Source organism: Hemicordylus capensis, chromosome 5, assembly GCF_027244095.1.
Source record: "Hemicordylus capensis ecotype Gifberg chromosome 5, rHemCap1.1.pri, whole genome shotgun sequence".
Classification (NCBI taxonomy): Eukaryota; Metazoa; Chordata; class Lepidosauria; order Squamata; family Cordylidae; genus Hemicordylus; species Hemicordylus capensis.
The window spans coordinates 234,046,709-234,074,183 of NC_069661.1; the positions used below are offsets into that span (position 1 = coordinate 234,046,709).

Consider the following 27,475-nt stretch of genomic DNA (forward strand, 5'->3'; position numbering starts at 1 on the left):
AAAGTGGCCTAGCAGGCCAGTGGGGAGGAGAGAAAGTGGCAGCCAGGCCATCCAGTGGGGGAGCGGGGGAGAGAAAGCAGAGGCCAGGCCAGTGGGAAAGGGAGGGGAGGAAACGAAGGAGAACTAGAGGCACAGATGCTCTGTGCCCGGGCCAGCTAGTTATTATTATACCTCTTTTTATTATACAAATCTTTATGGCTAATTAAATGAGGGAGGAAAGAATAAATGATGGGGCTTTCCCCCCCAGTATCTATATCATGGCAGGAAGGGTATTGCACATTTTGCACATTTAGACCATGTGTAAAATTCCTCAAACTAATTTCTTTCTTTCTTTAATACATTTCTATACAGCCCAAAACGCAAGTTCTCTGGGCAGTTTACAAAACAATGAATATCCTGCATGCCTTACTTAGTCCCCTAAGTCCCTCAACAAGACTAGAACTCAAAAGCCAGGGTGCTTAAGAGATAAGAGTAAAATGTAAACAGTCAGGATATCATCTGAAGGATGGGCCTCTAACTCTGTACATTCCATAATTCTGTCTGGCCAGCATCACTTTAGCATCATGATTTCAACTAGGAGTGATAGGTAAGGTATGTTTTCTTTAGAATTACCTTCCAAACTACTTTTTAAATGTTTGAAGTTTTTATCCTCCTTAACAGGAAAAGCAAAACTTCTTAATATTTTTAATTGTGAGTGGGTCTCCTGTCTTTTCTTTTCTGAAGACAACTACAATTATGGACAACTACAATTATGGACCTGAATCAGAATAATGAAACAGGTCTGTGACTAATTTTGAAAAACTATATTAGTGTGGGCTGTTTTTTGCTTATCAATTAGGAATGTGCACTCAAATTCACCTGGAATTACAAGACCGCACAATCCAGTCAACATATGTCTGAGAATTTTTACGATACTTGAATTAATTACCTAAGCAGCATATGTCTGAGGACTTTTAATGTATTATGACTTTTAAAAACAATCCTTTTTAATTTTTAAGCATTTTTATGCGGCATTATTAACCTTTATTATTAAAATTCCCATTTATATTCTTATCTTTTGCAGTTATACATTATTAACCTAGGACCATATTGCAGTTTGTGATGAAACTCCATCATCTGTGAATAAACTGACCACAATGTCCAAGATGTTTTATCTTTATTTCCTTAAAAGTATCATCCAATACTTAATCTGCTGGCTAGTGGCTCAATTGATAGAGCAAGATGAACAGGATATAAAGGACATGTTTGCCATGTTTCTCTTAATATCTTTAAGTCAACTGAGTGGCCGTTATTTACTTTCATTACATGAGTTTTTGAATTTGAGTGAAAAGATTTCAAAACCTTCACAATTTAACACTTTAGATAGGTAAATGATTTATAATACATCAGAAACTTCTCTAGTACAACAAATTTAGGTGGTGGTGGTGGGGTTAACAGTGACCTATCATGTTAATTGTTCTTCTGATGTTGACCACTAGTTGCTTCTTTGCAGTAAAACCATTTTTATCATGATGTATATAATCAGCAATAAAGCAATTCAACTTAATTGCTAAAATATTATGACATAAAACTTTCTGAATTTTCTTGCAAAAATCTGATGGTAACTGATCTCTACTTGGATTTTTATGTTTTTTTAAACCAGTAAGTTGGTTAAGCACCACAGTCACTTTGCCAGGCCAGGCCCTATTAGTTTTAGTTCTGACCCCTGCAAGTGGGTGTGACTCAGGAGTCATTTCAGGCAGTTGACCATCTAAACAGGCTGAGGATGATCCAGTTATGGAGATTGTCAGTTGATTTGTGCCCAGTGTCCCCATTAACTACCAGACAATACCAAAATCTATCAAAAGGGTTATCTCTCCCCATTAAGGAACAATAGCCTGGCTCTCACAAATTACAACAGAGCCAGACAGTGAGAGTGAGATCTATTTTGAAAACTATTATACAGAGCCTGAAGATACATCTGCATCAGTCTCATCTCTTACATTTATAAATATATTTGAGAGCAAAAATAAAACAAACAAAAAGCAATGGCATGTGTGTAATCATATTTAAAAGGAAAATAAAACTCAAAATGGAATCAGTATTGTAATATTTTATATCTTGCTCTCATAGCTTGGACAGAATGAGAAATTGACACTGTTATTCCAGAGAACAATTTTAATGCAACCCCACAAACTAGCATTAACTCAAGCTTTCAAAAAATAATCATCGCATCCTTGATATCTTAAAAAATGCATATAGTATGTTTAGCTACTGACTAAGGAGCTAGTGCACCATACTACATACAAGATGAACAAAACACAATAATTTTAAAATGTCAGTTCCAACATTATCAGCTTGGTTTAAACACACAGACACACACAAAAAAAACAGGTAAGCTGTAATTATGTACAAGTAGCTGCATGTTCATATTAAAAGCATTTGTCAGCCAACAAAAACAAAGTCATTGAATCCTGAAGCTTAACGGTGGATTTGACCATTACAATGAAAGAGCAATATCACTGTCTGACCTCTGAATGACTTTGTATCCTCTTCCTGGTTGCTGACTGGCATTGGCTGTTGAGAATGACTAAAAATAAAGAGCTTGCCTGGCACAGAATAATACATTTAAAAAGTCATTAAAGTGGAGTGCCTAGGTTTCTCACTATTCTCCTTCCTGTCATTTTCTTCACACATTCTGCTTTCCCTTAAAGGTGGTGAGGGAAGTTGCAGAAGGAACAATTAGACTGAATGATGAGAGCCAAGAACTTGTTTGCAGTTTCATGGAAGTTTTTGGGTCTCAGTCAAAGGGGGAATTCAAGTATAAAGCATAAGCTCCGTGAAGAATGGTGTCCAAGTGAGAGCGTATATTGTAATGCACAGCATTGCTTCTAATTTGTATATGGTTAGGTCATCATTTTCTGTTTGGTATAGTGCCATGATTGTTCTGAAAAAGTAGGCAAGGTTAGGCTTTCATTTCTGTTTCATGAAAGACTATTCAAGCTGTATGATAGAAACCCAAAGTGGAAACCAAAGCAAATCATGAGTTGTTAAACAGAGAGGCAGCTGGGAGCCAACACAAACAAAGGGTTTCTCCATGGCTATCACATATGAAAATGGTTGCAAAAATATGCTCTCTCTCTCTCCAAGGGCCACTGGAAGAAGAGATACCGAAGTAGCCACTTTGTTACTGTACCTTATTGACGTAAAACAGGCTACCTGACCCAGTTAGCCAAACTAAGCCTGCATCTGTCCCAAGTTTCCCTGCAAGGTATTCTTTGGTCAGAAGCATGCTGAACTTTTAGTGAACTATCTTACTTTGGGAAAACAAGACCAAATGGTGCCCTCCTTGATTTAATTGTTATTGCCTTGAGAACTGTTTGCATTGGTGTGTTTTTCCTACCTTGATTTAGAATTCCAATGTAACCCCAATATCCAGATCTAAGGATCTAATGACTGTAAGAATGTCTGCTTTCAGACATGGCTTCAGCAAGCTTTTGCTCAACCTGACTGTCTATTTAGCTAGTGAGTGACAGAAGTCACCCTAGAAGGAGTCTTGTCAGTGCATTTCTCTGTGTAGCTGAAATGCAGGGCAAACGCTCTTATCTGGACCAGCTCCGAGATTCTGTCTTGCTAGCCTGCCTGTATGATTGCTAAGCCACGCAACCCAGCATCGAATGCCAGCATCACTCACATCTCAAATTATTTGCCAAGATTTGGTAATATGCCTCTTGCTGCATCCCCGGAGTCTCCAATCCCTTCTCCTTCCTCCCTTCCCTCCACCATGCTGCCTTGGTTTGCCTGAGCAGCCCACTTCCTCCCTCCCCTCTCCTATGTTTGTCATCCCCATTCCCCTCTCCTAATATGTGATTATTATCCAGTTAGATTAATGCTGAGTTTACATGCATCCAGCATATATCCTAGATTACGTAGAGATGTCTTATACCACTGCTTAGCCACTCCCATCACTATTTGACTGTATCACAATAAAGTTCTAAATTTGCCTTTAAGTCTTGGGTCTGGATTTCTCTCTCTCTCTCTCTCTCTAGTCTGCTCTAGGGATGTGCACGGAACCGGTATGGCCCCTTTATGGGCCTCCGAACCGGTTTGAAGAACTGGTGGTTCTGCCAGTTCAAAGACGGCAGAGGTCTCCCTTTAATAGTGGGGGGGGAGAGGGTGCACTTACCCGCCACTTTCCCCCCGCCAGCGTCAGTTTTTTAAAAAGCCCATCGGGGCGGCAGCATACCTACCGGCCGTCCCGTTGCCCTCATCTCCTGGATATGACCAGAAGTCACGGGCGCGCGCATGTCACTCACACAGGCCTGTGCTGGCGCATGCAGGAACTTTCAGTCATATCTGGAAGATTAGGGCAACGGGGTGGCAGGGAGCTATGTTGTCTCCTCGATGGGCTTTTTTAAAAACTGACAGTGGCGGGGGGAAAGCGGTGGGAGGGGTAGGTGTACCCTCCCCCCACTCTTAAAGGGAAACCCCTGCCTCCTTCGAACTGCCCCGCCACGGTTCCATACATATCCCTAGTCTGCTCATGGGAACCACCAAAAGAACTTGAGCAACTAGGTGGCAGAGTCACAAGTCTCCTTCTCACTCCAGTGTATATCTCATGAGCATACACAGAGTGCAGAAATGACCCTAGCGCCTTAGCAACATGTTTCAGTAATTACTGGGTAGTTTTTAAAAACATGTTACATAGGAAACATAGGAACACAGGTAACTGCCACATACTGAGTCATACCATTGGTCTATCTAGCTCAGTGTTGTCTTCACAGACTGGCAGCAGCTTCTCCAAGGTTGCAGGCAGGAATCTCTCTCAGCCCTATCTTGGAGAAGCCAGGGAGGGAACTTGAAACCTTCTGCTCTTCCCAGAGCGGCTTCATCCCCTGAGGGGAAGATCTTCCAGTGCTCACACATCAAGTCTCCCATTCAGATGCAACCAGGGCAGACCCTGCTTGGCTATGGGGACAAGTCATGCTTGCTACCACAAGACCAGCTCTCCTCTCCTTGTTAACCTAATAATATGTATAGAGCAAGATATAATATGTTATGTCTCTGTTTTTCCTAAAAGAATGAGAACCTACTCTCCCAATAACTGCAGTGCAAGGCAGTCATGTATGAATCCTTTGTCTGTGTTAGCTACAAGCCATCTCTCACTCTCTGACAAGACACTTATGTGTACCTGCAAGCTTTCAGACTATGTGGCTTTTGACTTCCCAGTACAAATGCAACTTTTCATCAGATTCATACAATTTGCTCACACCAAGCTCACGTAGCTAAAATCCAAAATGGACAAAAAGTGTTCAAAGCCACTGTGCACTCAAGTGATAGTGTGATTGAGCCCACAGGCATGGGAACACTGGCCAAGACTCTGTGTCAAATACAGACCAGGAAAACACAAGAATAGAAGCACCAGCAATACACAGCAACTGCAGGGAAATTAGAAGTCATCTAGATTTGTGAAGTATAGTAGACAAAGTGTTAGAACTTTGTCTCATTTATCTCAGCTAGTTCTGCAACAGCTGCTGGGCTTGCAAAAGAATTAATGAATAAAAAATGGAGCAGCCACTAGAGATCTGGCCTGCCAGCAGCTCAGCAGAAAGAATTAATGAACAGCAGCAAGGCTTCCATGATAAGAATGTTAATGAACTTAACTAGCACCATACACCTGGTTTTTCACCATGCGCTTTTGAAAGGGGAAATGGTCAGAAGATCCAGACAATATGTACTCTGGTCTTCTGCAAGGTCTTGTTCATTTCTTACATTTTGCCAGGATAATTTTAGGCCCCTCAATAATTCAAGGATATCTGAGCAACTGATTTTATTATGGGTGAGTTCACACTATCCACTGGCAAACGAGAGGGAGAAAAATGGATGTTCTTTGGGAGTGTATTCGCCCAGCAGGTGTGTCATACAAACCCACCCAAGTCTAGTTCCCAAGCCCTCCATGCAACACTCTCCACCCAGCTTCAAATGCTGTTTACAAGGGATCCTTTTGCATCCCTTGGTGGCTTTTGATACTATTGTCCATGGTATTCTTCTGCAGCATCTGAGAGAGTTGGGAGTGGGAAGCACTGCTTTGTAGTGGTTCCACTCCTACCTCTCAGGCAGATTCCAGATGGTATTGCTTGGAGACTGTTGCTCTTTAAAACAAGAGCAAGAGTATGGAGTCCCACAAGGCTCCATACAGTCTCCAATGCTTTTTAACTGGGGTGTGCATGGATCGTATGGCACGGTTCAGTCCAAATTCAAACAGAATTTGGACCAAACCACAGGTATGCAAACCGGTTCAGTTCAACCGATTGGCTGGGCCAGTCAGTTTGACAAACCAGCTCAAACTGGTTCGAAGCAGTTCACTGAGTCCAGGCTGGTTCTGCACATCCTTATTTTTAACATCTACATGAAACCACTGGGAGAGATCATCAGGAGATTTGGTGCAGAGTGTTATTAGTACGCTGATGACACTCTAATCTATTTTTACATGTCAACATCATCAGGAAAAGGCATCACCTCCCTAAATGCCTGCCTAGAGGCAGTGATGGGCTGGATAACAAACTGAGACTGAATCCAAATAAGACAGAGGTGCTTATTGTGCAGGGCCGGAACTCAGGAGACAACTTTGATCTGTCTGTCCTGGATGGGGTTATACCCCCCGCCAAAGGAACAGCTACACAGTCTAGTGTCTAGGAGTGCTTCTGGATCCAACACTCTCTCTGGTGTCTCAGGTTCAGGCGGTAGCCAGAGGTGTTTTCTATTAGTTCCAGCTAATCTGTCAGCTGCGTCAGTTTCTTGAGATAAATGACCTCAGAACAGTAGTGTATATGATGGTAAACTCCAGACTTGATTACTGTAATGCGCTCCATCTGGGGCTGCCTCCGTATGTAATCCAAAAACTGCTATTGGTGCAAAATGCGGTAGCCGGCTTGGCCTCTGGGTCATCTTAAAGAGACCACATTACACTTGTACTAAAAGAACTGCACTGGCTACCAATATGCTTTGGGGCAAAATACAAAGTGCTGGTTATAATCTATAAAGTAGAGGTGTGCATGAACCAGTTCGGCACCTCTTTAGGAAAGCGCCGAACCAGCTCGGGTGCCTGCAGCCAAACTGGTTCAGCAGAGTGGGGGGCAGCTCCCTTAATAAGCAGGTCCTTACCTGCTCCTGCACTACCCCACTGCTTTTCTGGGAGCTTCACTCGCTCTACAAAAGACTGCGCATGGCTGCGGCACTGCTCCCTGCGGCCTGCACACAGCGTTGGCATGCAGCTGGCCTCAGCACAAAAGGTGCGGCCTTTTGTAGAGCAAGCCTTTTGTAGAGCGGCCTTTTGTAGAGTGAGCGCCGCGCCTGGAAAAGTGGTGGTATGGCGCAGGAGCAGATAAGGACCTGCTTACCTGCTTTTTAAGGGAACTGCTCCCTGCCCTGCCCATGGCTGCCCAAGCCCTACTATAAAGCCCTGAACAGCTTAGGCCCAGGATATTTAAGAGAATGCCTTTTTCGTTATGAACCCTGCTGCCTATTGAGAGCACCTGGGGAGGTCTATCTGCAGTTGCCACCAGCTGGACTGGTGGCTACTGTAAGACCTAGTAAGGGTCATTTTTGTATTAGATAAATGCTTAGATAAGTTAGCCATATTATGCTGGATAGGTGCTTGACATGAGTCCATTTGTTTGACACAGTTCAGGCCTTGGCCTTAGTATGAACTCATGGGCGAAGGCTGTCATATAGGTGAATTCCCAAATCTCCCACACTATGTCCAAATTAGATATCCTTTCCCCCGGTTGAACACACACACTCCCACCTTGGGTGAGTCCCAATCTCCCACATTACGTCCAAATTAAGATATCCTTTTCTTGATTGAACACACAAACTCCTCATCCCACTAGTGAGTAACTTTCCGCTCACTGTTCAAAGATAGCCCCCACCTCACCTTTTGTTTAATTTTAGAGAATCGGCCTGTCAGCTCAGGCGAACTTTCTCATTTTCACTGAAAAGCAAAGTCTAAAAGTGAGGGTACGCCACACAGGTTCTGCTTGAGTGGTCACTCGCCCATGTTTATGCCCCTATTCTACTTCCGCTTGCGTCTGTCATATTTTCTGACCAATGACATTAAATGTCAAAGGTACAGCAAATTGAATTATAGGTCGATTGGTCAAGACTCCTTTTGGCCAATTATTATCAAGGAAATATGGAAAAATTGATGGGTGGGTGATCTATAGAAAGGTACAAAAAGCTCCATATTGGAACTCAAGGGTGTCGGGTCTCGAATGGAGCTCGGGTCGGAGAGCTGGGACACATCACACAGGAGGAGGAGGAGAGGAAAAAGGAGGAAACATAAGGGTTTTTGGTGAGACCCAGGGCAATTGAGAAACCACAAGAAGGGAGAGGCTTTGACAATCTTTTAAAGCTGTTAGCTAAAACTGCCTGATTGCTTTTGGTGGGGGGAGAGAAATGTTTATGCTGTATGCTGTATCCTGAGATTTAAATCTGGTGAGAAATAAAGCCTTTTGATTAATTTTTGCCCCTTCATTCTCCTTGTGCTTTCTTGGATCTTGAGAGTCTTGACAGCCAAGACCATCAAAAAAGAACCCACAGTTCTTGTTAATGTGAGGATTCTGGGATCCCCAACTATTCCAAAACTGCAAGGGAATCTTGGGCATCTCGAATCTCTTACACTACTCAGGGGTAGGCCTTCTCCATTTCTGCCCCAAGGCTTTGGAATGTGCTCCCTGATGAATTAAAAGCCTCCCCAGGTCTGATAACTTTTTAAAAGGCAGTTAAAACACATTTGCTCACCTAGACTTTTAATGAGACTCATAGATTTTAACACTGTTTAAAATTTTAAATTGTTTTAATGTTTTAATTTGTGCTGTTTCACTGTAAACTGAACTTCTGGTTCTCTTACTTACCTACTTGCTGGCGAATCCTGCAAACCTGCTCTCTCTCTCTCTCTCTCGCTCTCTCTCTCTCTCTCTCTCTAAACTGGAGGTGGGAAAACAGGTAGCAAAAGCAAGAGATAGCAGCTAGTATGTATCTCTTTTCACAGTTCAAAATATGCTTTGCTCTGCAGTTGCTGATTTCGGACTGTGCCGCCTATATTGATCTGTTGTGTGGGCACAATGGGCCATCAACAGCCTCCTGCTGTTGGATGTGTACCTAATTCCCAGTATAATCATTCGATATATGACCAATTAGGCATTTAACAACTTTACTGAGCTTTCAAAACATGCAAGCTACAAATCAAAGTGAAACTGAAGTAGTATAATTGCTTACAGGAGCAACAGTTGCAGTCTTAGGCAATTAATCATTATGAAAAAATGAAATTCTTATATGCCAGTATTAGTTGACTATAAATCAAGAAAGAGCGAAAACTACATTACAATGAGAAAATGAACTTAACACTTCAAATTTTAATTGGACTATTATTTGGCCTATATAATCTGTTCTATTATAATAGTCCAAACAAATTAATAATTCAACGGTAAAAATATTCCTGCCAATATCATACTAACAATTCATTAATAATAGCAAGTAAAATAAAAGGGTTATATCAAAAGAGGCTTCCAACTGAATTACAAGATTAAAACATATTTTTATTAAACTGGCCAAAGTTATTCACAGTTGCCATGTTACAATTATTTGGACTTACCTTACAATGGGCAAGATCACTCAAGAGCAACTAATTAATTATTGCCCCAATCACAGTCTTAGTGGGGGGGGGGGAACTATTGAGAATTCAGAATTTACTGTACACCAGGTTTAATGTATGTTTCATAATTTCCCTTAAGGAATTCTGCAAATTAAAGCTGGAAATTTGCTGTCAGAGATCCCTATCCTTCCAGCAAAATTATAATTCTTAGTATCTTTGGGAAGAATAAACCCATTCAAGTCTACAGTCTAGTCCTGTCCCAAATGACTGCCATAGAAAATCAATGTATGTATTATCTCTGAATATTCAGAGATAATTGAAGTATAATGCAATGACGGGAACTGCTACCACAAAACTAGAGGTTTTCAACACATAACTCACGAGCCTTTTGGCCCAGGAGCTGCCAGGGCTATCTGTTTGTATCTGACTCCTCCCTCATGTAGGGAGCCATTCAGGGATGGGTGGCTAGTACCCTCTCTCACTCTTTTTCACTTCATTCTGCCAATCAACTAATTGGATACAAAAAGGTAATACAGAAGACCTTCCAGTGCTTTATGATGTCATACAAATGCTGGGCATCCATTGTTCCGGCAAAGCTGACTGAGACTATAAGCACACATTGTTCGTTCACAATAAAACACCTTTCTTTCTTTTGATGAAAGGACTGAACATTTGTCTTGTATAATACGGACATTCTGAAAATTATAAGCATATTGAAAATCAATTGTGTTGTAGTATGTCTATGCAAATGAAGCCAAATCTACATTGATAACTCATGGCAATAATTTATAGTTCCAGGACTTGGTAAAATTTTCAGTGTGGCTCTCAGTAGAAGCAGCAGCTGGGGTGGGAACTCTCAGCTTCGAAGTATGATCTGTCTAATGATCCTTCCTCTGTTGGAATTCACCTTTATTTAAGTAACATGTAACTAATGAGCAAGCCATCCTTTATAGAGGTGAGATAACACCACTGGGAAACATGTGCGCATATCCACTACTTTTGTGTATTGATTTTCCGGTTAAAAATAACTTAGGTCAATCCAGAATTGTTCAAACAGTGAGGTGTATAAGTCAATTTCTGGCAACATTTATGCTTGCTAAACTGCTGAGGAGACACTTTTAGGGAACTGCAGTCCGATATTGATTCCTGACAAACAGCAGGGCAAGTTTAGCTCTGATTTGCATTCCAGGATGCTTCAGCATTTGCTGCAGGTCTCTTCCTACCACAACTTTGCAAAAGAGCCTTGCCCCCCAATTTACTAGCCCACAATTAACCTGTAGAAACCTAAGGGCTATAGAGAAAGAAAAATAACTTACTTAAGAACATAAGAACAGCCCTGCTGGATCAGGCCTAAGGCCTATCTAGTCCAGCATCCTGTTTCACACAGTGGCCCACCAGATGTCTCTGGGGAACCCACAGGCAAGAGAGGGTATATGCCCTTTCTCCTGCTGTTGTTCCCCTGCAACTGGTATTGAGAGGCATTGTGCCTCTGAGGCTAGAGGTGGCCCACAGCCATCAAACTAGTAGCCACTGATAGAAATGCCTTCCAAAATACAAAATCTTTCCTAGCTAGTCAATTGGAATGACATGTACCCATCACAGGCTTAACAAAAGGTTAAGTGTCATTCCATGCCTATTTAATACTGATACTGTTCTGCTAAAGTTGGGAGGAGCAAATTCTGCTGACAGCATGAAGTCTCCAGAGACCTTCTCTTTTCCTATATCAGTAAAACTATCATAGAAAAGAAGCAGAAAGCTAGAGGACCCCACCCCCAGACACAGGGGCGTAACTATAATAGGGCAAGGGGAGACAGTTGTCTGGGGGCCCACTGCCTTAGGGCCCCCCCCGAGGCAAGTCACATGACTGACTCCCCCAGCCACGCACCAGCCCGGGCTTCCTTCGGTTGTATTCATCCTCCAAAATTAAGACCTGGAACTAACAGAACAGCATGTCTTTCTCGAGTACCATTAAATGACTTGCATCGTCCACAATTTAGAAAACATTAAAAAAAATAATTTAGGATAATGTTTTATTGTGGCACATAGGTGTGTTTTATATATGTGTGTGTGTGTGTGTGTGTGTGTATTACTATGCTTTTTGTTACCACTATTCAGCCTCATTTAAGATTTCTTTACTTCATGAGTAAAGAATTTCTTTACTTCTTTACTTCATGAGCTGAGCTTCTGGGCCCACTCTCTGGGCCCACTCCAACCTTGCTACGCCCCTGCCCAGACAGATCTGTCCCCCCCACCCGCCCTTAGAAGGCTTTGAAGGAGCCTTAAGTATCACAGTTTAAAAAGAAATCTGGATAGCTGAAAACAGTATTTAAGTGGATTTAACTATTTCTACAACTTGTGCTTGCTAGGTGACCACATGGTCTTGGAAGCAACACATTATAAAGGCAGGATATAAAGCTGACCCAGAGCAGACCTCACCACAGCCTGCCCTAGACCAGAAGCAGAAGTCTCAAATTATATAGGAACCTGGCTACAGTATCGGAGTTCAGCCATTCCTGCTCTTAAACTATAAGCAAGCAACTGTAGAGGATATAAGGTTGGGGGAGTTGACATTATTTAATGTTATTTATGTTATTTTATATTCATTCATTCATTTATTGAGAGAGCAAGAACACTGCTCTTTGATTTTTTTTAAATGCCTAGACATTGCACAGAGCATTTGAATGTTACAGATCCAATTCATTGTAAAATTCAAAACTATAACTCATACTCATTTTTTCAGTGTGAAAATTGATTTTTAACAACTGAGCAGAAAATGACCACTTCAATTGACCCCGGGTCAAAATTTATTATATTACATCATTTTAAAAGTGTTCTAATTATTTCCGTAAGGAGATGCCAGGGATTTAAAAACACGCTTGTATTTAAGACTGTCTACAGCTGAGACTACAGTTGGTAGTTGAACTACAAATTCCTATCAACAGGGGAGGAACATATATCAGTTTTGTCTGTGAAGGCAAAGACTCTCCACAGCACAAATAGTGCAGGAGAAGCTCACAGTCATATCTTAGTATTTCAACTGGAAATGGCCTTAGTTCTAGATACAGAATGTTGTGTGTGCTATGCCCTGCTGCAAATTTGCACCTTTTTTATTCAACAAAGAAAGTCTTGACTCTGCCCACTAACGTACTGAAATTCAAGGATTGGCTCTGGTAAGTAAAGTGCCAGCAAACAAAGCATCATTCATAAAAACAGGCTGGAAGGCTTCCAGCTATGCTAATTGACCTCTGAGGGGAAAACACTGCTTCTTGAACCTCAAGAAATGATATAACCAAGGAGTCAAAGAGCTGTTAAAAGCACTAATTTTGGGAGTCAGTGAACAGGGCTCAGTGTGGATATGAGACTAGGCTTTCTAATGTGACAGTTCAGAAAAATTAAAATCTTTGTAGGAGAATTCTGATCAAAACAGGCCAAGATAGCAGGCTATGAGTTCATAATGGCCAATGTTTTTTTCTCAAAATCTATAAATCATGACAGTATTTTTTAATGAACTGCAGTTAAGATCCACTCCATATATCATGCCTCTTCTCAATCTGATTTACCTCTTTCAAGTCCTGAACAATAGCTGTCAGTCGTTCATTCTCCGCCTGAACGTTGGTAACAACAGTCCTACTTTGCTTCAATTCACTCTGCATTTCCAAGATCTTCGCCAGGTAATAGGCTTCCTTTGATGCCGACTCCTGGAGGAGCGTCTCCTCGCGTGTCTCGCCATCTTCTGCTACTTTACGGTGGACTGAGAAGGACTGTCCAAAAGCCTACAAGAGTAAAATTAGGAGTCATGAAATAAAAACATCTCAAATGAACTTGAGAAAGATGCTGAATAACTTGGTACAAAGAAAGGCAACGTCCCAGATAAAACACTGGTGAACAAGGGTTTGCCAATAGGAGCTAGTCCTAAAGACTGCAGCTTTGTTCAGGATTGTTAGAAGCTGCAGACTTTGGGGCTATACCACCATGTCCGGTTTCTCTTCCTCCCACCCACCCCCTTTTTTTTTTGCTTGCTTCGCTTTGCATCTAGCCTCATATAGAACTTGAAAGCTTGCTGTTGACAGCTATGAGAGATTTTGGTTGGTCCTAATAAAAGTATTACCAGACTGACACTTTGGGATTTTTTCAGCTGGGAAAACACATCTATCCACAGTTTTTGAAAGCTGTTAACAACACACCAAGTGCTATGGCAATGTTAAAGTGCTGATGAATTGTATGTTATTTCATGAAAGCATATCTGTAGCAATAGTACTACTCAATGACCTGAAATATACAAAGCCTTGAGAAATAAGAAGTGAAACTAAGACAAGAAAATAAATATTTGGTTATGCAATCTGTATACGATCTAGATTCTAGATAGACATACTCTGGTACTGCTACATTACCTTTCGGTGCCAGGAGTGAAGCCCAAACTATCTCACAAGATCCCACAATATGTTTAGAGATTCCTCATCCTTCACTAATGAAATAATTGTTAAACAAGTATATTTCATGAACAACAAATTATAGTAAAAATAATACTGTATTATTGTTTTAAAATAATACTTAAGAAAAAATAATACTTATTTCAAAAGGGATCTGCCATTCCTTTTGAAATAAAACCTGAAAGACCTACTTAGCAACTTTTTAATATACTTCGCAAGAATGACTCCATGTGAAAAATCAGCATTCCAACACTGAAATATGCTGCTATAGCAAATATCTCTCTATTCAAATCCTGTTTTCCATTGATTTTCCAAGTAACAAATGACATGATCTATCACCGCTTACATGAATCCCATGGGATTCAAAGGAGCTCGAATTCCCATGCAACTAGGCTAAGCCAAATGCAACTTGCCTGGCCATTACTTGAAATACAACACGCCTCCTATAGGGGCATCCAGTGCTCCCATTCCATACATGCAGGCTACTCATGCTACGGTTTGCACATGCAGAACAAGATGGCTGGACAACTCTATGCAAGGTGTGCACAAGTAATGGCCAGGTACACTGTGCAGTGAGCTTCATAGGAAACACACTTAACCAAGGGCTAGCAGGGAAGGTGCTACAGTCTTTTACTACTGTCTGGTGGGTTTTTTTTAAATTTGGGTCTGTTTTAATTGATTTTATTCTATATTGTGTTTTATTTGTTTTTCTGTTTTTAATTTTATATTACTGTTATGGTTTTACTATTGTGAGCTGCCCCAAGCAGTATTGTACTGGAGGAGCATGATATAAACATTATAAATAAATTTAATTTAATTTAATTTAATTTAAAAGATGGGACTAATGTGTTCCTTTGAGTCCTATAGGAATGACATAGGAGATAATGGAACACGTCCCTTAGACTTTGAAATGTCAACTGAACAGCACTGGAAAGCATCCATACTAAACCTTCATCAGCAGAAACTCCTTTCATTCACAGAAGGTGCTTCGACCGATGGAGAGTTAGTTTGGATGCTGCCCACTGTCTGAATCAGGAGTTGTTCATCCCAGCTAGGAAGAGATTGTGTCAAAAATGATTTTGCATAAGAACAGCCCTGCTGGATCAGGCCCAAGGCCCAACTAGTCCAGAATCCTTTTCGTACAGTGACCCACCAGATGCCGCTGGAAGCCACAGGCAGGAGTTGAGAGCATGCCCTCTCTCCTGCTGTTACTCCCCCACATCTGGTACTCGGAGGCATCCGTTTCCTTGGGGGCAGCCATTTCCTTGGGGGAATGGCTGAGAGAACTACTGTCTTCTGAAAATAACCACAAATAATCAGCTGTAATGAAAAATTATAATATTAAAATAAGTATCCCAGTCCTATAGATATGCACCATTGCAAGTGAGTTTTAAATTTTTACCTTACATTTTTCTTTTGTTTTCCTCCTAAATGAATCATTTCCACGAGGCAGGGAGTGGTACCTTTAAGCATGAGTAAAGCAGGTCCTTACCTGCTCCTCTGCCATCCCGCCACTTTTCTGGGCACGGCGCAGAACCACTCAGAAGTCCATGCACAGCCACGGGAATTCAGCCAGAAGGCCGCCATGCATGCATGGTGGCCATGTGCATCCCACCACCGCGCGCAGGCTGCTGAGTGAAGTCCCGCAGCCACGCATACACTGCTGAGTTTCACAGTGCCAGGAAAAGTGGTGGGGCAGCAGTGGAGCAGGTAAGGACCTCCTTTACTCATACTTTAAAGGTACCACTCCCCACCCCGCCAAAATGATTCATGCACACATGGGAGTAGCTAAGGGAGAGGGAGCCCAGGTTCACCCCTTTCCCTGGCGGTTCCTCAGAGTGAGGGAGATAATGAAGAAAATAGGGAGGGGAGGGGAAGAGCCTGGGGGGCCCTCAGGAGCTGGGCCCCCTGGATTCTTTGAACCCATATGCTCAATTATAGCTACATCCCTGCATGTATATCCTGACATTTTCAAAGTACATTGTTCCTTCCTAAGTAACTGAAATGCCGTACAGTGCCACACAGATTATTCACCCCTAGTCACACCATGGTTATTGCTTTCTCCAGTCAGTTCCATAACATTTATCTTGAATGATACCATTGCCATATCCAGCAATGGCCAGGGAGAAGAGCTGGTCTTACAGTAACAAGCATAAATTATACCCTTTCCTAAGCAGAGTCTGCCCTGATTTGCTTTTTGAAAGGTAACTACACATGAGTGCTGTCTGCTGTAAAATACCCCTTAGGGGATGGGGCCATAGTTCAATGACAGAGCACCTGCTTGCATGAAAAAGGTCCCAGGTTCACTCCCTGGCATCTCCAGGTAGGGCTGGGAGAGACACCTGCCTAAAATCTTGTAGAGGTGCTGCCAGTAGACAATACTGAGCTAGCTCGACCAGTGGTCTAACTTGATATAAGTAGGGATGTGCACGGACGCGGTTCGGAGGCCCTTTATGAAATACAACTGGAAGAATCTGACGCACGCATGGCAGGCACATGCATGCGATGGCATGGTGTGCGCACACCCATGCCAGTGTGTGCAGGCGCATCCAACACTTCCAGTTGTATCCAGTTAACAGGGGCAACGGGGCAGCAGGGAGGTATGCTGCCGCCCCGATGAACTTTGGAAAAAAGGAGTGCCAGCAAGGAAAGAGCAAGGGAGGGGTAAATGCACCCTCCCCCGCTCTTATAGCAGCACCCCCGCCACCATCCAACCACCCCTGCTTGGTTCCATGCACATCCCTAGATATAAGGCAGTTTCCTGTGCTAAACATCTTAAATTGACTTGTAATGCAAATAAAGCTTCACAACTCATCACCACTGCACCTTACCCTAAAACATATATTTAATGATGAATCAGTTCATATGATTGGGTTTGTAATAGTTAATTCATTGCATAATTCTAGTATTTTGAGCTGACATATTTGTACTATGATGCCCGCCTGCAAGGCTGCTAGAATGTCACTTCAGTGGTGGGGTAGCATTATGTTCTCTGACAACATCTTGCTGCCACAGTCACTACATTCCACTCTGAGTACAGCAGTTAGAACTGATTGAGTGGTTTAATTAGTAGTCAGCCATGAATAAGAAACCATTTTCTTAACAAAAGAAGAAATAAGAAAAAATATATGTACACGTTACAAATGAATGAGTTCCTGGTAACATATGGGCAGGGGTAGCAGGGTGGGAACACCTACAACATCCTGCAAATTTTCTTGTTATTTCACTCTATATAGTATAAAAGCAATTATGCCAAGAAAGAGTTGAGGAGAAACAAAAAACAATGTTTTTCTTCTAAATGAATTTTAATGCATACCGCCTTTGAAAATGAGGCATCTGAATGCAGAACCACTGAACTGTTACAGACTGTCTTTCTCTTAAGGTTTCCAAATACCGCTTATTAATTTTGAAGATTATGCAGGCAGACGTATCAAGGATATCAAAATGTGCATATTCTGACAGCATAACAATGTTCATGCGAGAGCACAGGCCACTTACAAAACAGGTTAACTAATAATCTTCCACAGTGTGCCTAAGCTTACAAAGGCAGCATGTGCATTCGTTTATACGAGCATATCCTTGTGATATGTTTTATACTGAAAGTTACAAACAAGAATTGGCAAGAAAAGGAATGCTATAAAGTTAACATCAGCGCTCCTAAGTATTATAAAAACACATTGAGGCGCTTCAAATGACACGTGCGAAGAGCCAGGAGGGTTTATGGAGAGGAGAGCGGACTTAGCCCGCTCTCCCTGCACAAGAGCAGCCTTCAAACCCTGGGTAGCTGGATTGGCCACCTACACAGGGACGGTGGGGGGCTGTGGGGATTGGGGGCTGCCTGGCCCCCGGAAGTTCCAGGATGCCCCCCCCACACACGGGGCATTCTGGAGAGACCCCCCAAGGCTGGCTGCAGCCTCTCAGTCAGTGGTCTACTTGTGTGTCGCCGCATGCCGCAGCAGCACACAAGCAAAAAAACCCAAGGTAAATGGAGCGCTCTCTCCGTTAACCTCATTTAGGGAGGGAGGAAGTAGGTGAGCTATCCGCCTTGGAACCACCGGGTTCACCCGCAAGCCCGGTGGTTCCCACGATCAATAGGAAGTGGGCTAGGCTCCCTTAGCCTGCTTTCTACTGATCGTGGGAATAGCTTCATTGGCTGACATGATGGACAGTCTACTGTCACCCTAATGGTTTGCGCTGGGGCTGCTGTGGATTCGAAAGCAAGTCCCAAGGCTATTGAGAAGCAGCTGATGCAGAAGTAGTGGATGCAAAAGTAGTACCATATTTACCCAAATAGAAGAAGACTCTGAATTTAAGACAACCTCCTTAAAATAGAGGTTAAATACAGATTATACCTCTATTTACCCAAATGCAACATTTCTCTGAATTTAAGAAAACCTCCAGATTTCTAACATCAAAGAACTTGGAAAAAGACTAGTCTGGGATTCAGGTAAATATGGTATTTCCACAGGTTTCCCTGCTGTTGCAAATGGGGAAACAGTAGGAAATGCTGCTTCTTAACAGCTTTGGGGTCTACTCTGAAGTCCACAGCAGAATATTATTACTTTTACATTTATATCCCACTCTTCCTCCAAAGAGCCCAGAGCAGTGTACTACATACTTGAGTTTCTCCTCAAAACAACTCTGTGAAATAGGTTAGGCTGAGAGAGAAGTGACTGGCCCAGAGTCACCCAGCTAGTTTCATGGCTGAATGAGGATTTGAACTCGGGTCTCCCCAGTCCTAGTCCAGCACTCTAACCATTACACCACGCTGGCTCTCTTATGGCAACGGTATGCTGTGCATCACATCAGACACTATTTTCATTTGTTTTTTTGCTGATATCCAGTGGCCACAGCCTCCCTCATTCACATGAACTTTACAATTATCCTTAGAAACATATTCATAATACCAATAAACAATGTTACTATTTTCTCAAAGTAAATCTCTGTTTTAAAAGGTCACATTGAGCTTTTCTAGTAGCGATCAAAGGTTGTAAAATGAGGTCCAGTGATTTCTTCCCCCTTCTACTCCCAAATATCAATTTATTTATTATAAGTTTGTTACATTCCCTACAAAGAGCTCAGGGCAACATTCACGGTCCTCCATTTTCTACTCATAACGACCTTGGGAGTTAGGTTAGGCTGAGATGGGCTTATATTCTAACAAATTGTAGGCATTCCTAACATTAGCGCTGGTGTTTCACTAGTCCCCACATTGGTCTGCTGCACCCATAGTCGGATGTCAGCCAGGATAACTAACTTATGGGGAACTATGGAGCTTTGGCCGGGTGAGGATTTGAACCTGAGTATCCCAAGTAGGCCTCTAACTATTGCACTATATTGGCTCTGTCCTGTCCATGTTCAATTAAGATTTTCGTTCCTCCTCCTCCTACTTACATATATCTGATTATCCAAGTTCAAAGTAAAATTTCTGGTAGGCATTAACTGGTAATTAAAGGCTGTTAAGCAATAACTATTCTGTACAAAATGATTTTGACTATACAAAAGCCCCAGGCAAGCATGCAGAATTTGGAAGTGGTACTTCTCCTTATAGGGGACAAAATATCCAGTTTTGTTTTGTTTTTTTTAAATATCTCTATAGACTACTGCCATTAAAAACAACAACGTCGTCACGTTTAATCCACAAGCAAGAAAAGACTGGGCTTAGAATTTTATCTTAGCTGCCTCTGTAGAATTCTCAAAAGTAGAAAATCTAAATCCCCTTCCAGGGAATTTCCTCTAGGCACAGAGGATGACTATGTACTGATGATGATAGGGACAGTTTTACCCACTGGAAGACCATTGTATTGCAAGGAGTGGACAGTTCTAGTGTCTGTCTCAGGAGTTCATCCGTGGGTCAGTTTTAACAAGCTCTGCTTCCTAACAGAGGCTGCAGCCTCTGTTAGGAAGTTTCCATAAAATCTTCACGCAAAGAAGTTTCAGAGTTTCCATAAAATCTTCACGCAAATAATCACATTTCATTAATTATCTTCCAAGGAAGAATTATCTTCCTTGGCAACCTTCAAGAGAGCCATCTTTTTAGCCTGGCATTTAATGATATCTAGTTTGAGTTTTAATTTTAATCTGGTTTAAATTTTTATTTTATTTTAATTGTTTTATTCTATGTTTTTGATTTTAATGTAAACTGCCCTCAGCCACTTTTGGAAGTGTGGTATATAAATCAAATCACTCAAAGAAACACCTGCTTTTTGCTCATGATAGACGTGTAAGCCAAGAAAACTGTATTATGTAACTTGCTTTGTTTAAAGTCATGTATAAAGAGAAAGCCTTCGTAGAATGCTAGCTGGATCTCACTGTGGACAGGCAGGCAGGTGCTGCGGACCCCCACCGGAGCACGCCCCCTACTGTAACGGGACCCCCCCCCCGATAGTTTTGGCTTTGAGAGATGTAAGGAGGCTTATAGCTCTTCCTTTGATTGAAACATCATCTATTATTTCATCTTCTGCCTGTGTGTGTTTCTTTGTCTTGGCACCAGGAAAGGAACATGCCCCTGGCACAACAGACTGAGGCAAGCAGAAATAGAAACTGCTTGCCTGAGGAAATGCAATGCAACGTGTAAGGTGGTAAAATTTAGCAAAAGATGTGATATGGGGGTGATGCATAACATGAATAGTAAACAACTGGGGAGAAAGGGCTCACGGTGAAGTTAGAATGGGAAGGAATGGGGCTCCCTCACCAGTGTTCCCTCTATTTTTTCCCTTCCATCTGTGTGTGCAATTAGATTTGTTCTGGGCGGCAGTACCAAGGCAGTGTGTGTGCACATATATTCAGAGTGGGACCTTCCTGATTTAACCTGAGCGGGATCTAAAACTGACTGAGTGGACAACAAAAAAACGTGAGCACGAGCACACACATGACTTAGAAGGAACACTGTCCCTCACCTATACAGCATTACAAGAGCCTTCTAGCCTAGTTCAGTTATGTCAGCACACAACACACCTAATATTTACATTATATAATATACTAACATTTTATAGTGGTATTGTAGCTAAAGGACTGCAGAGCAGGATAGATGCAACTCATTTGCTGCATCTACAGATATGTAGCTATGGATATCTATAGGAGTCAAGCAATATTGTTGCAAACCCAATTTATAGATATTATTTCACACCATGTCTCTGAAATACTTGTTTTATCACACACTAATCTCATACAATCCTGATTGTAATAACACTCAAGGACAAGCCAATAACATTCATTTTTAAAGGTCACTGATCACATTTGGCAATCTCTCAGTGCATTTTATATGTGATGTTCCATTATGTTCTCTTCTATGTAGTGTCATGAAATAATTTATGAGAGGTACTTCATCTACATTAATAACTTACACTAAAATCACATTTGGAAATTCATAAATTGGAAAGCATTAATACCACTACAGAGCGATTCGCATAAATGGCAGCATACGTATGGGAAAGGGCAACACATTCATTCTTTTATAAAACTGATTGCTTGTAAATGTTAAAAATACACAAGATGTTCCTAAGTGCTGCAACTTTATTTCAGATTTTGACAAGGGGAATACATGTTTATACATCTAAAACATCCTTTTTACACCTTTTTGATACCTGCCAACATGTCCCTATTTTTCCATTCACGTGAATGGGAAAATAGGGACATGTTGGCATGTATGCTTTTATCATTCCATTCCATTGCTCACATTCAGTGTGGTAAAGAGCATAGTCTGAGGATACCTGATGCTATTATAAGGCTGAAGCTACATAAATCTGTCCAGCAAGCAGCTTCGTGGAAGGCCCCGTCGGCTTTACCGGATCCAACGGAGCTGCAGAAGAAGCAACAGAAGCCGTGACAAGACGCAGCAGCAGGGAAAGAGCCCACACCAGTGGACGGCCAGCCAGGAAGTCCAGAGCTCGGGAGGTTCCCGCCGGGCAGCTGCCTGAGCAGGCCGTGGACGAGACAGAGAGGCACCTCGTGGAGAAGGGTGGGGCATGCGAGGGAGGAGGGAATCAGGGGATCGGGGGCAGTTGCTGTAAAGGGAGAGGGTTAATAAAGCAGGGCAGGGGCCTGGAAGGAAGGGGCGGGGCTGCTCAGCATGCCAACAGCTATTTAAGATGCAGGCTACCAGTGATGAGGGGCAAGCAGGGAGAGTGGTAGAGCCCTCAGCAGAGAGAGAGGCGGCCACAGTGACCCAGGTGCAATGCAATCCTGTGCATGTTTACTCACAATCTGAATCCCATTCAGTTCAAGGGAGTTTCCTCCCAAGTAAGTATGAATAGGAACTTTAGTTAGATTAGACCAAGCTAGGTGCAATAAATTTCATGTTACACAAAGGACATCTGGGACAGAAAATCATGGATGTTCTCCCTTTGAAAATATAAATGGCAGCAGTCATTTGAACCCCTCTGTCCAGCTAATGGGAAACCCTTCTAAGGCAGAGAGCAGAAAGAAAGAAAAAGGAGACTTTAAGGAGAGTAGTTGTTATAGTGCCATATAATTTGATGATGTATTATTTTGCCATTATGAAAATTATTGTGAGGAGTTAAAGTTCGTAAAAACCTAAAGCAGAGGAAGTTCACAAATTTGTCAACTCTAATTCAGTGTATTACTTGGGCCGCCGAGGAGGTTGGAATGTATTTGGCCAACAGTTTACAACTGGCAAATAGTCTACTTGTTGTTTGGACAAGAACCCACTATTATATGTGTCAGCGCACTGCATCTGTGGGTTTGCGTTCAGCAGAGCTATCCTGGGTTGTGAGGAGTTTAATTTCTGCTCCTTCTGCTTCAAATTGGTCCCCAGAAGTCCCCACCGTTCTGCTGTGACGCTTTTAATGGGTTATTTGCAGACAAAATCTCCTGTATTCAGGCTGACTTGGACTCCACTATTTCTGCAGGGTCGATGAAGGATGTGTCCAGCAATCCCTCTTGCAGTATTCGGTTGGATCAGTTTTAATCTGTGACTCCTGGAAATGTGGACAAGCTGCTTGGGGCGGTGCGGCCTACCACTTGTTCTCTGGATCCTTTCCCAACTTGGCTGCTTCTATCTAGCATGGAGATTGTTGGAGGCGGCCTAGTTAATATCATTAACTCATCACTGAGGGAGGGTAGGCTGCCTCCATGTTTGAAGGAGGCAATGGTTAGTCCGCTTCTTAAGAAGCTTTCCCTGGACCCTTTAACGATAGATAATTATAGGCCAATCTCCAATAACCCTTGATTGGGCAAGGTGATTGAGAGGGTGGTGGCCGACCAGCTCCAGGCAGTCTTGGAGGAAACTGATTATCTAGACCCATTTCAAACTGGCTTTAGAGCTGGCTATGCGGTTGAGACAGCCTTGGTCAGCCTGGTGGATGACCTCTACAAGGGAATCAACAGAGAGAGTGTGACTCTGTTGGTTCTTTTGAATCTCTCTGCAGTGTTCAATACCATCGACCATGGTATCCTTCTGGATAGCCTGGGGGAGTTGGTGATAGGGGGCACTGCTTTGCAGTGGTTCCACTCCTATCTCTGGCTAGATTCCAGATGGGGAAGCATGGTGACAGTTGCTCCTCAAAACGAGACCTGTTATATGGAGTCCCTCAGAGCTCCATTCTGTCACCAATGCTTTTTAATATCTACATGATGAAACCACTGGGTAAGGTCATCAGGAGATTTGGTGCAGGGTGTTATCAGTATGCTGATGACACCCAACTCTAATTCTCCTTTTCTTCTGCATCATCAGGAAATGGCACTCATTCCCTAAATGCCTGCCTACAGGCAGTAATGGGTTGGATATAATAAACTGAAACTGAATCCAAGCAAAACAGAAGTGTTCATTGTAGGTGTTCAGAATCTGAGGAATGAGTTAGATCTTCCTGTGCTGGATGGGGTTACATTCCCCCAGAAGGAGCAGGTATGGAGCTTGGGAGCACTCCTGGACCCAGGCCTCACCCTGGTATCTCAGGTGGAGGCCATGGCCAGGAGTGCTTTCTACCAGCTTCAGCTGATTCGACAGCTGCGTCCATTCCTTGAAGAGGACAACTTCAAAAAACAGTGGTGCATCAGCTGGTAACCTCCAGGGTTGACTATTGCAATGCGCTCTACATGGGGCTACCTTTGTACATAGTTGGGAAACTTCAGTTAGTTCAAAATGCAGCAGTACCGATCCCTGGAGGACCCCACTTCCAACTTTCCTCCATTGTGAAAACTGTCCATTTATCTCCGTTTCCTGTCCTTCAACCAGTTACCGATCCACACATGAACCTGTTCCCTTATTCCTTGAATGCTAAGTTTACTCAAGAGCCTTTAGTGGAAAACTTTGTCAAAAGCTTTTTGGAAGTCCAAGTATACTATGTCAACCGGATCACTTTTATCCACATGCCTGTTGACACTCTCAAAGAACTCCAAAAGGTTAGTGAGGCAAGACTTGACCTTGCAGAAGCCAAAGCCTTTTCAACAAGGCCTTTTCTTCTGTATACATTTTTGCCCTTAAGTATGCTTTCCATCAATTTACCCGGCACCGAAGTTAAGCTGACCGGCCTGTAATTTCCTGGATCTCCCCTGGATCCCTTTTTGAAAATTGGAGTCACATTGGCTACTTTCCAGTCCTCTGGTACAGAGCCTGGTTGTAGGGGGAAATTACACATTTTTGCTTGGAGCTCAGCAATTTCACATTTGAGTTCCCTCAGAACACTTGGGTAGATGCCATCTGTCCCTGGTGATTTGTTAATTTTTAGTTTTTCAAGACAGTTTATAACATCTTCCCTGGTCACCTCAAATTCACCCAGTTCCTCAGCCAGTAAACCTGAAAACCTCAGTTCTGGAGATGGTATATGGACAGTATCTTCCTCTGTGAAGACAGATGCAAAGAACTCATTCAGTTGCTCTGCAATCTCCTTATTCTCCTTAATAATCCCTTTCACATCCTCATCATCTAAGGGGCCAACTGCCTCCCTGGCAGGTTTTCTACTTCTGATATATTTAAAGAAATTTTTGTTATTCCTCTTGACACTTGTAGCTATATGCTCCTCAAACTCTCTTTCTGCATCCCTTATTGTCTCCTTGCATTTCTTTTGCCAGAGTTAATGTTCCTTTCTGTTCTCCTCATTTGGGGAGGACTTCCATTTTCTGAAGGAAGTCTTCCCATTTATAGCTTCCCTGACTCTACTTGTTAGTCACACTGGCGTCGTCCTGAACTCGGTGGTACCTTTCCTCTTTCTTGGTATACATTCCAACTGTGCTTCTAGTATTGTGGTTTTAAATAAGTCCCATGCTTTCTGGAATGATTTGACCCTCCTGACTTTCCCTCTCAACTTCCTTTTTACCAGTCCCCTCATTTTTGAGAAGTTTCCTCTTCTGAAGTCCAACGCATCTGTGTTGGACTTCCTTGGCAATGCTCAACTCACATATAAACTGAATTGGATCACATTATGGTCACTGTTCTCCAGTGGTTCTGCAACTATGACATCTTGCACCAGGTCCTGGGCACCACTCAGGATTAAGTCCAAGGTCGCCATCTCTCTATTTGGTTCCATGACTAACTGTTCTGAGGCACAGTCATTTAGCATGTCGAGAAATTTAGGCTCTCTTTCATTACCTGAATGTGAATTTACCCAGTCTATGTGTGGGTAGTTGAAGTCACCATTATTATTGCCCTGTCTTTCTCTGATGCCTCCCTTATTTGTTTCTCCAGCTCCAAGTCACTCTCAGCAGTTTGACTGAGGGCGCTAGCACATCCCTAGTAACACATTTCCTTTCAGTCCCCATAATGATTCTATGGAGGACTCTGGTCCGCCTAGGTTTTCTAGCTTATTAGAATCTATAACACCTTTGATATATAGTGCCACTCCTCCCGCAATCCTCCTATCCCTGTCCTTTCAATAGAGTTTATATCCAGGAATAATCGTGTCCTATTAGTTCTCACCATTCCACCAGGTTCCCGTTACACCCACTGTCTCTTTGTTTTCATTAGTATTCCAGCTCACTCATCTTGGCTTGGAGGCTTTTGGCATTGGTATATAGACACCTATACACCAAGTCCCTCACCTGGTCTTGGCCTGTGCTATCCCCCTTACCATCATTTGGCCTATTTGGCAAGCTGTCCTGTGTTTCTTTCTGCTCAACTCCTGGCTCTACCCTGTCCCCTTATGATTTATCCGAAACATGTTCATCCTCACACCTTAGGGGTTTTGCTGGCCGAAGCAAATACTACCCAGTTCCGGTCAGCAACCGCCCCAGGCGTCATTTTAAAAGCTGCTCTGAGATCTTCTTGATTTTTAGTGCCAGCAGTCTGGTTCCATTTTGGTTCAAGTGAAGCCCGTCCCTTTTGTACAGGCTTCGCTTTCCCCAAAATGTATCCCAGCGCCTAACAAATCTAAACCCCTCCTCCCAGCACCACCATCTCATTTACGCATTGAGACCCCTCAGATCCGCCTGTCTTGCTGTCCCTTCCATGTGGAACAAGTAGCACTTCAGAAAATGCTACTATGAGGGTCCTGGACTTCAGTATGCTACCTAGCAGCCTAAAATTTGGCTTCCAGGACCCCCTGACTGCATTTCCTAACATTGTTGGTGCCAATATACGCCATGACAGCTGACTCTTCCCCAGTACTGCCCAACAGCCTATCTAGAAGCAGTGTGATTTCCGCAACCTTTGCACCAGGAAGGCAAGTCATTGTGCAGTCTACATGTGGGTCACAGCCCATCTTTCTATGCCCCTGATGACTGAATCACCCACTACTAGGAGGCCCCCACCCCCTGTAGAAGTATCTTCTGTGCAAGAGGATATGGGCGCATCACCCAAGGAAAGGGTCCCTGCTAAAGGAGTACTTCCCTCTTCCTCACACTGATGTCCTCCTTCCCTGAGTCCCTCATTCTCCATGACAGCAGAAGCGCCATCAGCCTGAGAGTGGGATGCCTCTATCTCATCCCTGAGGGTCTCATTCACACACCTCTCTGCCTCCCTGAGCTTCACCAGGTCAGTCAACTTGGCTTCAAGGGAGCAAATTTCTTCTCTGATAGCCAGGAGCTCTTTGCACCAAGTGCACACCCACTTCTGACCCTCAGGCAGACAGTCATACATGCGACACTCTTTGCAATACACTGGGAATCACCCCCTCCCCTGTTGGCATTCTACCTTCATAACTATTTTTATTGGCTATTTAGAGCAGTGTTTCTCAACTGCTGGTCCGTGGACCAGTGCTGGTCCATGAGACATCACTAATAATACTTCCCCCCAAAAAACCAATTTCAGGCCAGCAAGGGCTGCCACCAGGAGCTCTCTGAAGCTCATTTCCAGGCAGCCCTCGCTGATGGATAATGTTCATTTTGAGGAAGCGAAATGAACGTTATCCAGTAGCAAGGGCTGCCTGCCTAGAAATGAGCTCTGGAAAGCTCACCTGGGCTCCATGGACTCTGGATCCTGCCCCCTTTGTGAATGACATCACTGAGGTTAGGGTGT

General features: G+C 42.9%; 1 protein-coding gene across 17 annotated transcripts in view; it reads right to left on the reverse strand.

Moving 5' to 3' along the window:
* The window catches only part of BICD1 (BICD cargo adaptor 1), a 191,341-nt gene that overhangs the window by 92,225 nt on the left and 71,641 nt on the right, over window positions 1-27,475 (reverse strand). For 15 of the 17 annotated variants that reach the window (XM_053257263.1, XM_053257262.1, XM_053257265.1 and 12 more), the window contains one exon: window positions 13,195-13,407. In XM_053257263.1, the coding sequence (XP_053113238.1) occupies window positions 13,195-13,407 (213 nt within the window). Of the gene's footprint in view, window positions 1-2,077; window positions 2,927-8,894; window positions 10,330-13,194; window positions 13,408-27,475 lie in introns of those variants that run through there. The other 2 variants (XR_008308884.1, XM_053257278.1) reach the window with 2 other exon arrangements.